At 38.1% G+C, this 13,880-nt stretch overlaps 1 protein-coding gene across 1 annotated transcript in view; it reads right to left on the minus strand.

Moving 5' to 3' along the window:
- Positions 1–12,068, minus strand: part of LOC107676666 (transient receptor potential cation channel subfamily V member 1-like) — a 15,218-nt gene extending 3,150 nt beyond the window's left edge. Inside the window, exons 1-7 of the mRNA XM_016471288.1 lie at positions 12,044–12,068; positions 11,296–11,448; positions 10,983–11,120; positions 10,516–10,814; positions 8,783–8,953; positions 8,487–8,642; positions 81–185 (exon numbers count right to left, since the gene is read on the minus strand). Coding sequence (XP_016326774.1) covers positions 81–185; positions 8,487–8,642; positions 8,783–8,953; positions 10,516–10,814; positions 10,983–11,120; positions 11,296–11,448; positions 12,044–12,068 — 1,047 coding nt within the window. The remainder of the gene's footprint in view (positions 1–80; positions 186–8,486; positions 8,643–8,782; positions 8,954–10,515; positions 10,815–10,982; positions 11,121–11,295; positions 11,449–12,043) is intronic.
- Between the last annotated feature and the right edge of the window lie 1,812 nt (positions 12,069–13,880).

Consider the following 13,880-nt stretch of genomic DNA (forward strand, 5'->3'; position numbering starts at 1 on the left):
AAGTGGGGGGGGGGAGAGGTCACTTTGAATATGAAAGTTATATGTAAATTTGTTTTAAATCAACAGCATTAGATACATACCCCTCTAATAAAGAAGTAAAGTGCTCCAATGGTAGTTATGATGTGTCCTGTCAGAAGTTGGTAGCCTTTGCTATCTTTTCTATAAGGATATGGAGGCTTTAGTGGCTGAAAGAAAAGAGTGGGGTTGAATTAAATAATAAAACATTCACAGTAAGCATGCACAAAGACACATTAAAGCATAGCTTTCAATCAGACACTGAACTGGAATAAGTTCAATGTCTGGTTCATGTCAGTATGCATATTTTCCATATATATATATATATATACAGTGCTGCTTGAAAGTTTGTAAAGCCTTTAGAATTTTTTATATTTCTGCATAAATATGACACAAAACATAATCAAAATTTCACACAAGTCCTGAAAGTTGACAAAGAGAACCCAAACAAGTCAGACAAAAATATGTTCTTTGTCATTTTTTTATTCAGGAAAATGATACAATATTACATATCTGTGAGTGGCAAAAGTATGTGAATCTCTAGGATTGGCAGTTAATGTCAGTGTGTACCCTGTTTTATTTAAAGAACAGGGATCTATCCAAGTCTGATCATGTTTGTGGAAGTGTGTCATGGCATGTACAAAGGAGATCTCTGAGGACCTCAGAAAAAGAGTTGCTGTTGCTCATCAGGCTAGAAAAGGTTACAAAAACCTCTCTAAAGAGGTTTGATTTCACAAATCCAGTCAGACAGATTGTGTACAAATGGAGGAAATTCAAGACCACTGTTACCTTACCCAGGAGTGGTCGACCAACAAAGATCACTCCAAAAGCAAGACATGTAATAGTCCACGAGGTTGCAAAGGACCCCAGGGTAACCTCTAAGCAACTTAAGGCCTTTCTCACATTGGCTAATGTTAATGTTCATGAGTCCCCCATCAGGAGAACACTGAACAACAATGGCATGGCATGGCAGAGTTGCAAGGAGAAAGCCACTGCTCTCCAAAAAGAACATTGCTGCCCATCTGCAGTTTGCTAAAGATCATGTGGACAAGCCAGAGGAATTCTGGAGAAATGTTTTGTGGATCTTTAACAGCATGTTTATTGCTTGGTTGTTCAATCAGGTTTAGCGCCGTTTACTTTATTTCCCTACTATGGTATGCACGAATCAGTGGGCGGGGCTACAGAATTAGGCGTTGATATTCTTCTGTGGAGGCGGTGTTGGTAGGCACATTCCAGGATCTGGCGTTCGCTGGGCCTGGTGTCAATAAAAGCTTTTATTTCAGTAACAAGGACGTTTTCAGTTCTGAAACTTACAGTATATTCTTTTAGTACCATGATCTCTTATACATCAAAAGCTCAAGTAAAAGTTGATTTCTCAATTCATGACCGCTTTAAATTCTCAAGCTTGTTATAGCAGGATTGATTCTGATTGGCTGTCAATGTTTTTATCGTCCATCAGCTGGAAAAAAATCGTTCTGAAAGTGATTCCAACGATATCGTTTCTCTGTGCCTTCCCTTTATCATTATAGCTGTGGTGTGGACTCTGCTATTCTTTAATATTGAGAACGATTTTTAGAACTATATCTTTATCGTTATCTTTATAGTTATCGTCCTTGGTGTAAACAGGCCTTTACACCTGGAGGGAGATGACGCGAAGGCTTAGTTGATATCAGTGGTGGATAAAGTACTTGAATTCCACACTTAAAGTCTGCATGAAATCAAAATTGACTTTATTTACTTTACTAGCGCACATTACTAGTCTTGATGTGAACAATTAATCCGTGCAAGTTAATCCGCTGAAAAAAATTGTTTGTCTTGATAATCTTTAATCAAAATCTGAACATTTACTTCCGCTCTGGAATACTTCTCTGATGACGTCAGTTTGACAGCTTGGGCAGAATATCCTTAAAAACACCCCTCCAACCATTAGTTTGCTATGAGTGAGAGGTGAGAAAGTGTGGTAAAACCACGCCCTCTTCTCAATATTCCGTTTCAGCTGGAAATACGTCACTTCACTGAAATAAAGTCAGCAGCAACTTCCAGTTCACGCGGACTTTAAATGTCAAGAAAATTAAGAAAAGGTAACCTTGCATGTGATATCAAGGTTTTGCAAAAACTAAAATATATCATATTGGTTTACTGTCTGAAACTATGCATAAAAAATAATCTGCATACCTTTTTGAATATGTTCATGCCCATCTCAGTTGAGAGGTCAGGGACTGCTTGTCTCCTGAGGTTGGTAAATGACACTTTGGAGAAGGTCTCAGAGCTCAAAGACCTGCTTTCCTCATTACATTTTTGAGTCATATCCTTAGAGAAATGGGAAAGAAAAAAAAAATCAGGGTATCGAATATTACTTGAGTAAAAGTTTTAAAGTATGTGATATTTATTGTGCTTAAGTTTGAAAAGTATTTTTTAAATATTAAACTTACTTAAGTATTGAAAGTAAAAGTACAAGTAAATTCAAAATAGAAAAGGAGCAAATAAATATTAAAAATTGTTCTATACACAGTTTGAGTAGCAAGATTGTATTCAGTTTTAACATTTTCTTCCATTTTGTATCTTTTGGTTAGCATAAGAGCCACTTCATCCAATACAAACACTCTTTCATTCCAACATAAGATACATAAAAATTAAAAGTTTTTGCAAATATGGAATCTGCAACTGAAATAGTATTTAGATTCATTTATGCAGACTGTTTAATGCAGCTCAGAGGGGACATGGATGCATTTAACCAGCAGTTAAAAATGCATAAATAATGTTTTGTTTTAAACATAAAACATTGAATATTGATATTTGATAGATTGAAGAGATTGAAGATTGAAAATAACATGAAAAGATACTTGAAATGTGAATTTAAAGCCGCCAGTAGGTGGCAGCAAGTCACTGTTAATGAGTGAGTCATTGCGATTAAGGGTGCGTTCACAGTTGTCATGTTTGGTTCGAACCCTATAACGAACCCTGGTGCGATTGCTCTGTTAGTGCAGTTAGTTTGAGTAAGTGTGAACGCTGCCATCCGAAACCTGGTGTGCACCAAACGCTTCCAAACTAACTCTGGTGTGGTTCGAATTATATATGAACGCAACACAGACCAAAAAAGGAAGTAATGACAAGATGCGACGCTATGCAACATGATTTGACGATGCAGTGTAACTAAAACAAAATGAGCAGAGGGCAAGCGTGGAGCAACGATGAGGTAAAGTGCCTTTTATGAGCTCCTTGTGAGTTTGCAGGTGGTGAAAATAAAATTATATGTACACGCAAAAATGAGCACACTTAATCCAGCAGACGGCATTAGGTGTGTTAGACTTAAAGCGGCGCTGAGACAGACCGATCAGTTACTGGGTGCTTTGATATCATACACGGTGTTCGGTGAGTTCCATCACGATATATACGTCATTCAAACCGACCAATCAGGTTGTGATCACTATCACTATACCTTTAGGTTCGGTGTCTTTAGGTTCACTGTCAAAAATGCCAATGTGAACGCTAAGCGGACCAGAACCAATGTATCATTTTCCTTTTTGGTCCGGACCAAATGAACCAAACAAACCGAACTACAAGTATGAACACACCCTAAATCGATTGATTCAAAAGGTTAATTCATTCAGGAATTAAACATTTGACATGTTTTAATGAGTGAATCACTGAATCATTCGTTCAAAATCGGATTCATTTTGTGCTGTTTGGAACCATTTTCAAAACCAAAACAGACATCTAAAATGTAAGTAACTTAATACTTTATTAACTTTATTAAACTTGTATAAAATCAATATTACATTTGTTATCATGCTGATATCTGGAGAAAAAATGGCATTCTTAGTGTGATATAGATTAGCTATAGCCTATTAAATGACATAAATATAAAACATGCAGAGGCATTTTGCCTCTTATCTTGAATCTTTTGGGCGGCATTTTTGTTTGGGGTGTTCGGTGAGTTCCGTCACGATATATACGTCAATCAAGCCGACCAATCAGGTTGTGAACGTATCACTATGCCTTTAGTTTCGGTGTCTTTAGGATCGCTGTCAAAAATGCCAATGTGAACGCTAAGCGGACCAGAACCAATGTATCATTTTCCTTTTTGGTCCGGACCAAATGAACCAAACAAACCGAACTACAAGTATGAACACACCCTAAATCGATTGATTCAAAAGGTTAATTCATTCAGGAATTAAACATTTGACATGTTTTAATGAGTGAATCACTGAATCATTCGTTCAAAATCGGATTCATTTTGTGCTGTTTGGAACCATTTTCAAAACCAAAACAGACATCTAAAATGTAAGTAACTTAATACTTTATTAACTTTATTAAACTTGTATAAAATCAATATTACATTTGTTATCATGCTGATATCTGGAGAAAAAATGGCATTCTTAGTGTGATATAGATTAGCTATAGCCTATTAAATGACATAAATATAAAACATGCAGAGGCATTTTGCCTCTTATCTTGAATCTTTTGGGCGGCATTCTAAATGCATTTTAATAGACTAAATCACACTGTGTATGCGTGCACTCTCTGAGTGTTTTTTTGTTTTGTTTTTGTGATATACTCGTTAATGTCAGATCGCACATCGTTAAAACAACACTTACTTACAATATTGGCGCAGACGATATATATCGCGCACACCCCAGCCTTTACTTGAGTGGGAAATGAAATCAACCACGGTTGTGCGAGCACTTGTTTGTGTAACCCCTCTCTCCCGGGTCCTCACCGCCACACCTCGTTCTCGTTCCGAGTGGGTCTCCGGCATGGGAGGCGGACGCAATAACAAGGAGGCTAAAGACTGCAGCCCCTAGCGTCAGTCGCTAGTGCGTCTCTTGAGATCAGGGGAGTGAGGTTTACCTGCACAGCACTTACTCGCTGGCCTCCGTTACATTTGCACATGAGCAAAGTTGTCTGTTTAGGAGTCTTTAATGGTGTGTTCACACTTGTCATGTTTGGTTCGATTAAACCAACGAACCTGGTGCGATTGCTCTGTTAGTGCAGTTCGTTTGAGTAAGTGTGAACGCTGCCATTCGAATCCTGGTGCGCACCAAGGTTTACCTGCACAGCACCTACCCGCTGGCCTCCGTTACATTTGCACATGAGCAAAGTTGTCTGTTTAGGAGTCTTTAATGGTGTGTTCACACTTGTCATGTTTGGTTCGATTAAACCAACGAACCTGGTGCGATTGCTCTGTTAGTGCAGTTCGTTTGAGTAAGTGTGAACGCTGCCATTCGAATCCTGGTGCGCACCAAACTCTGGTGCGGTTCGAATGAAATATGAACGCAACATGGACCAAACACTTATAAACGAACCAAAAACAGGAAGTAATATCAAGATGCGACGCTATGCGACATGATTTAACGACGCGGAACGAGCGGTACCATCCAAAACAAAATGAGCAGAGGGCAAACGTGGATCAACGAGGAGGTAAAGTGCCTTTTATGAGCTCTTCATGAGTTCGCAGGTGGTGAAAATAAAATCATAAGTACACGCAGCAATGAGCGCGCTTATCCAGCATACGGCATTATGTGTGTTCGACTTGTGCCGAGTTCACACTGCACGATTTTCAAACTCGTCGGATCGCCGTTGTTTTCACGCTGCGTGACGCTCTTGGGTAGCATTCAGTTGCTGCTGTTCACACTGCACGATGGATCGGCGACAGGGGGTTTCACATTGCATGACTTCACAATGGGAAGAATCGCTGACAGCTCTGCCTGGTCCGCAAACTACGTTTCACAACAAAACACACGCGAGACGTGATAAGGAAATAACGCCTGAACCCGCTTGCGTCAGACCGCAGTTTTCGAGCGAGACTGGAATTATTTAAAAATATATAGCCCGCAAATTGTCTGTGAGCTGATTTCCAGCTACAAGGAGAAAAAGAAAAACAGATTATGCAGGAGGGAGATGCAGGGAACAGGGATTGGGTGTTCTGCAAAGAGAGTTGGAGGTAAATTATTTTGCAGTAACTGTTATGATGATGTTGTGGCTGGTCAAGCAAATGTTTGTGCTTGTTTCTGTATGATATAATTGTTCATATATCTATTAAAATACAAAAAAATAATAATAATAAAATAAAAAAGAAAAGAAAAGAAAAAGAAAAGAATAAAATAAGTAATACACATGGCAAGTTACTGTATATCTAACCTTTTTACATTTTTCACCTAAAACTTAGATGTCACCTTGGCCTGCAGATTCCAGATGTCCAAAATATTCCAAAGGACGACATACTTACAGACTTTAAAAGATATTAGTAGGCCATAGCTGTTATGCAAAACACTTATGTCCATCCTGTTTCATTTTGCAATTTGACTCATCAGGATTCCCTTGCTATGGCCTGCATTGCTATAAAAATGTACTAAATAAATAAAAGGCAGAAAATTGCGACATCTGCCGGTAAGTATGAATTCTGCATTCACACAGGAGATGCCGAACGACTGCTCAGTGCTCACTTTTGCCGAGTTCACACTGCACGATTTTCAAACTCGTCGGATCGCCGTTGTTTTCACGCTGCGTGACGCTCTTGGGTAGCATTCAGTTGCTGCTGTTCACACTGCACGATGGATCGGCGACAGGGGGTTTCACATTGCATGACTTCACAATGGGAAGAATCGCTGACAGCTCTGCCTGGTCCGCAAACTACGTTTCACAACAAAACACACGCGAGACGTGATAAGGAAATAACGCCTGAACCCGCTTGCGTCAGACCGCAGTTTTCGAGCGAGACTGGAATTATTTAAAAATATATAGCCCGCAAATTGTCTGTGAGCTGATTTCCAGCTACAAGGAGAAAAAGAAAAACAGATTATGCAGGAGGGAGATGCAGGGAACAGGGATTGGGTGTTCTGCAAAGAGAGTTGGAGGTAAATTATTTTGCAGTAACTGTTATGATGATGTTGTGGCTGGTCAAGCAAATGTTTGTGCTTGTTCCTGTATGATGTAACTCCTCCCTGAACTTCCCTCTGCCCTGTATCTTGGTCTCTCATTGGCTGTAGGCCATCGCCGATGTAGTTTTCAGTCAGAAATAATTGCACACAGCGGGATTGTGAATCGCCGACAGCTCCAGATATTTAGCATGCCAAATATTTCGCTGGCATTGGCGATTCCCTCAGATCGCTCTTTGATAATTCACACTGCGTGATTGTCACTTGATCGTGTGAACGAGCACCGATTTCGGGCATTTGTCGGCGATTTCGCAAAACCTGTCGGCGAGTGAAAAATCGGGCTAAAATCGTGCAGTGTGAACTCGGCATAAATCTTCACTCTGGGCGACTAAATGATGTCTAATATTAGCCAATGGCTAATATTTTCGACACATTATACAGACAGTCGTGTTACTATAAAACGTCAAGCAGTTTCCTCCATCTCCACTATCCAAAGGAGCCATACAGCAGCTGGTTTGCGGTCACGCATTGGCTATTGTGAAATATATTACTGACGTAATCATATAGCCGTCATCATCCCGATTTAAATCCTAAATATCAAACATGTTTGTTAGGATCAGGGCAGGCGATTTCACTCCAGCGCTTCTCTTTCTCCTTACGGTTGTGATACGTTTTCGACACATTATACAGACAGTCGTGTTACTATAAAACGTCAAGCAGTTTCCTCCATCTCCACTATCCAAAGGAGCCATACAGCAGCTGGTTTGCGGTCACGCATTGGCTATTGTGAAATATATTACTGACGTAATCATATAGCCGTCATCATCCCGATTTAAATCCTAAATATCAAACATGTTTGTTATGATCAGGGCGGCCCCGATTTGTGTGCGAGCAGATCGGGAGGTGCAAGATTCGATCGGTGAACGCCTCACATTACCAGATAATCCGTGCCAAACATCGGGACCGATCGAGGGGCTCAACAAGATTTTTGCTCCGATTCTCAGGAGGGGGAAATCGGGGCTAAAAATCCTATAGTGTGAGCCAGGCTTTATACTTCAAAATGAACCTGTGAATGTCTGTGTGAGCACGTAGCCATTCAAAATAAAATAAAAAACAATCTACAATGTACTTCACGAAACAATTGTTGTTGATTTTTTTGTCATCGGATTATCGTGCACTGTCAATGAAAGACACAGTTTTGACTGTCATGGTGTGTGCATGAATGAGTGTGAAATACTTGCTAATTGCTTCCAATCACTTATCACTTTTTCCATTTAAACTGGCTTATTCTGAATGCTGACACTGAAAATGATGCATGTGTTTTTCAGAAGGTATCGATTAATTTCTTGATTGCGTTTTGACATAGGCTGGTGCCTGGACATTTATATTTGTTAATTATCTTAAATGTATTTGCCCTGATTTGATCTGTTTTCCTGGGAACATTTTTATATTATTTTGTCATCTTTATTTTGTTTTAAGGAGTTAAAAATGGTCCTTATGATTGACATGGCAATAAAATTCTATCACATTATTATGCCAGATAAAGTTTTGGGCGGGTTTTTTGGCAATATAGCCTACTGCCTGTATACCTACCTTCCCTTCTTCGCGGTGATAAGCTACAGCAGTGAGGATAAAAAGGTAGATAACATAAACGATAAAGTTGAACAAGAACATCCGTTTCGCAAATCTCTCCCACTTCTCTTCAATCAGCCTGTTAAATGGCTCAATATGGAGCATCTCGAGGCGATTCTGAAATCAGATGAAATAACATGTTGCTATCAACAGCTTTTATCAAAATCAATAAAGCTTCTTTATAATGAAACATTTTGCTTTAATGAAGTAGTAAAATCTAATGCATTTAATGTCAAGTAAACAGCATGTCATCTCACAGGAATCTCACTGCCATAAATGATTATCTCCAGCGCGGAGTTCTTCTCATAGGTGTCGAGAGAGGCGAGGTCATACAGAGACGAGCACACTGGACCGTAGGCCCACTCCGTGATCTTCCGTGACAGATGTTTGCACCCCTTAAACTCCCGCTGCACGATGTGCTTTAACAGCTAGTTAACAAATGAGGAATGAAATCTGAATGATTTAATCAGGCTCTTTACAACCTATGCAAATTAAAAAAGATTGACAAATATGTTTGAATATTAGTCTCCTTTCTTTTGGCTGTGCACTGATTTTAGTAATCAGCCAAGCCAGCAACAGCATCAGCATCAACTAAAATATAGAACAAAAGCAATACAATAAATAAAAAACTTTAGGTTAAAGTAAAGGTTATGACCAGGGCTCTCGAGTTATAGGCCTAACAAAAGTTTGGAGTGAGACATCTGTTATGGGAAGAGCCACTCAAATATTTGCAGCAGCAGCCCCTCAGCCCCGCACAATTCTCTCAAGTTTTTGCTAGCAGTTCAATTTTACCTATTGTTCATAATTGACCAGCACAAATAGAAACAAGGCCAGCCATTTTCGCCATCATAATGGATGATAGCGTTCCGTCCAGAGCCAAACTGTTCCTTCCTAGTTTTGGTTTTGTTCAAACCCACCATGAAGAACACTGTCTCTGCATCTGCATTTGAGTGGGGAAGCCACAGTGCTTTAAGGAGCCCCGACCCCTGTCATCAAGGCATCAAAATGTGCAACAAACACAACAGAAAAAAGCGTTTGGGGCCAAATGTATTTTTATTTTTGATACATTTGTATTTTTGAAACACATAAAACAATTTATTTTATTTGGAAGAATTTGTCTGTCTTTTATCAGATTTACCAACTGTTATAACATCTCTAGTCCTTTCCTTAGTTTCAGGTAGCCAAAGTAAAGTTAAAGCTTCTGGTTGCAAAGAAAACAGTTCAAGAGTTTTTGACTGTATCAATAATAATTTAGCATGAATTTGGCTATATGCCCCAACATCAGCTCCCACTATCTTTGATCACATGCAAGTGAAGTCATCCAGGAATCGTAAAATGAAAATGCTTAAAAATATATATATTGTTAAATGAAGGGGTCACCTACAGCATTTATCAAACCTTGCTCTTCTAACATACACTCCGTGTGTGTGCGCATCCATGTTTCCTAGTAACAAATGTGCTTGCACCGGGATCATGTAATTTACGCGGAAACAACAACATTCTAATTTCTGATTGGTTGGTAGGTGGCATTTAACTCTGTATAACTCTGTAGAAACTTCTCTCTGTATGCCTGCGCCTCATCCATTATATATTGCGGGACAAGTTATCCCTTACTTCTCAGCGTGAGTAATACAAGATGTGGCATGTGAGTGTGTGATCTGGTTGAAATGCTTGTGTCTCACGGTGAATGCGTGAGACTTGAGAGCCCTGGTTATGACTGTCACTGTAGACTACATGGCTATGAATCAGTGTGGTGTCTGATTTAATGCCATGTGCTGAAGGGAAATACCATCTCAAATCACATGAGGACTAAACATCTACACAAAATCAGGAACATCCAAAAACAGAATACAGAACTGACACTTAAAGAAATACGCACTGCTTCAAACGAATCACTCCTTCAAATAAATACTGGCATTTTGCAAGACATAAATTGTTCATATTCTTGGACATTCAACAATCAGTAGACACCAGAAAAATTAAGGTTTACCCCCACTTTTCCTGTTTTGGCAGCTAATGTGAGTGGGGTGAGTCCTTCATTATTTTCGATTTCCTCCAGCTTGATCTTGGGGTGAAGTTGGTTGGCTTTGAATAAGATGTGGTCATACATGGCAATGACGAACTCTGTGTTTTTAGGACTGTTATCAGCTATGGATAGTAATGCGTGAAGCACCGTGTTTCCATGAGAATCCCTCTCCCTGACATCCACTGCCTGGTATGGATTGTTCATAAGGAAGTCAACAATGGCAGGCTGATTAGTGCAAGCGGCCAGAGACAAGGGCAGCTCACCTGAGCAAAAAAGTTGTAAAAGAGACAGATAAGCCTAGGTACCCACAAAAGTGGTTCAGTAACAATTCATTAAGTAGAATTTGAAAAGGATATGCATTTAAAATGCAGCATTTCCACTGTTTAAATTATATCAATATTGCAAAAATTTAACCATATCAATAGACCTACCAAAATAGAAGCATGTTTCTTGATTGGGCTGAAAGAATTTCCCACAGGCCTTAGCATGGACATCAGCCCCTTTTTTAACCAGCATCTGTACAAATTTTGCACTCCTCTGTTCAATTGCAACATGGAGTGCTGTCTGACCTGTCTCAAATAGATCAGTCGATAACTTTGCAAAATGAATAGGTTGGACATGTTAAATATGGTCAATATTCTGTTGATTTATAAAAAATAGATGACTAATGTTAGCTAATATAAAACTAGATCTAATAATAATTACACTAATAAAAACATTATGTAAAATGAAGCTGTCTCTGACCTTTGTAGTAACTGTCTGTGTAGGCAGCATTGACAAAATCTTTTAAATCTCCCGTTTTCTCTGCAATTTCCAGCAGATGTTCAATAGTGTCATTCTCACCTTCCTTCAAATTTAAAAGTGCTTTCAGCAGAGCTGTCTTTCCATTGGACTTATCTAAAGAAGTTATAAAAACAGTTGTTTCATTATTTAATAAATATTAGTCATTATAAGTTTGGGGTCAGTCAGATTTTTTTTCTTTTTAATTAATACTTTTATTCAGCAAGTACACATTAAATTGATTAAAAGTGACAGTAAAGACATGATAACGTTATAAAAGATTTATATTTCAAATAAATGCTTTTGAACTTTTTAATAATTAAAAAATCCTGAAAAAAGTGTCACTGTTTCCACAAAAAAATTTATACAGCACAACTGTTTCAACACTGATGATAATTATAAGAAATTTTTTTTTGAGCACCAAATCAACATATTTCTAATTTCTGATGAATCATGTGACACTGAAGACTGGAGTAATGGCTGCTGAAAATTCAGCTTTACTATCACAGGAATAAATTAAATTTTTAAATATATTAAAATAGAAAACAGTCATTTTAATCTGTAATAATAATTTACAATATTAGTATTTATACTGTCTTTTTGATCAAATAAATGCAGCCTTGGTGATTATGATCATTTTCTTTAAAAAATCTTACCAACCCCAAACTTTTGAATGGAAGTGTACTGTATATTTGTTCTTGAATACAATTACATTGAGAGTCGGTGAGCCGTTTCATGTTTTATAACTTAGCCTCTTTGTAAATGACTTCATATAGAATTACATTCTCTAAATGGCAGTGAGAGGAAATTAATCCTGCATTAAGAAACTGCATTACACTGTCCAACACACTGGCCAAAATAGATAAATGTCCATAGAAATAAGCTACTAACCCTCATCTATGTTTTGACCGGGTTTCTCAGCATACATGTGATCTGTTTTGTGACGTTTTACCATGCATCTCTCACAAAGCTGGTTTTGTGTTTAAAAGACAGCTCATTTTTACATGAATCATTGGATGCTCTTTCAGTGATTGTTCTTTCTGCTGAGACCAATCAAATTATACTTAATTTATAAAATAGTTCTAATAACAGCTAGAGCTGTGAGAATAAGAGCTAATGGATTATCTTAATGTGCCTTTTTTGGTTCAAAAGAGGAAGGGGACAAAAACAATTCAGATGGAAACTTGGTGACAGGAAGTCACAGTATCGAAGAAAATGCAAAATTTGTTTCACTAATAATACACGTACTATAAAAAATAGATAACCATAAAATAGACCTCTGAGACATGGAACATTATTCAGATTTGTCAAAACGAGGATTAATGTTTAATGTGCATATCAAAGTAAAGAAAGGGTGTCAAGGATGTTAGAAATATATTTAAATCAGGAACAGAACTGAGCATATTCAGTCTGTATGTGAAAGCACTCCTCAATGGGTGAGGCAGCACAGCTTGTTAAAGACTCTTAACAGATATTTGATGGACAAATTATATTAGTTAATGTTGTTTTATGCTAGATGATGACCTAATATGCAATTAGAAGATGCTGGATAGTCTTACTTAGTAAAGTATTATGGCATGGCCTCTCTGTAAATGGGTTCAGATAACATTACAGCAGAAACTGTACATTACGCAGACACCATCTTTAGATCATCTCACTTACTACATTATGAGATTTAGCACTTACTCAGCATGTTGTGGGTTGAGCGAAAACATGTTATCAGTTTTAAAAAGACAAACGTTAACTGATCTGCACAAATATGGACTAAAGTAGATCACAAAAACATAAAAAATTAAATAAACCTAAGGCATTTGGCAGCAAAAACACAACTTTACAGGTTTTAATGTGATTTGCTACAATAGCAAAATCTGAATTTATTTAAATATTGCTGTAAACTTAATAAGAGTAAAGTATGAAACATTTGTACTCACCGATTAATTTCTGTTTTTTTAATCCGTTAGATGAAGTATCCAGTATTGATGAGCTTGATTCCTTTAGCACGATAACTTGCTCTCTCTCTCTCGCTCTCTCTCTCTCTCTCTCTCTCTCTCAGTGTCAGTCTCAGAAAGGAAGAGGGCAAGATGTTCTGAGGTTGCTGAGAGCCTTACAGAAAGGCGGGTTGTATTGATTTTTTGAGTATGTTGTTACGTATGTTTTGCCATGTCCACACCTTGTAGCTCATTTGTCATCTGCTCACAATGCACTAAAAGTCATCAAACTCCTTCTTAAAATGCTTCATTTTCTTCTAGCAACACTATATTCTACTACATATCTTAACTATCCAAATGATCAATTATACATGTGCTGGAATGCATATAATATCGTACCTCTGAGCAGCACGTTTGGTTTGGAGCAGCATTCAGGTCACCTACACTTGTTTGTTGAGACGGTTCTGTTGAGCAATTTCACTTTCTTAGCGTGCAGAATTTCCTGTATGACACTGCCCCATGCATGGTGGTGTAGGTGAATACATTGCATGAACAAAATGAAACCATGCAGTCGATTCTTAATTAAGTTCTTTATTGTCACTGTACATGTACAATGAAACT

This window comes from Sinocyclocheilus anshuiensis, unplaced genomic scaffold (genome assembly GCF_001515605.1).
Source record: "Sinocyclocheilus anshuiensis isolate Anshui unplaced genomic scaffold, SAMN03320099.WGS_v1.1 scaffold344, whole genome shotgun sequence".
Taxonomy (NCBI): domain Eukaryota; kingdom Metazoa; phylum Chordata; class Actinopteri; order Cypriniformes; family Cyprinidae; genus Sinocyclocheilus; species Sinocyclocheilus anshuiensis.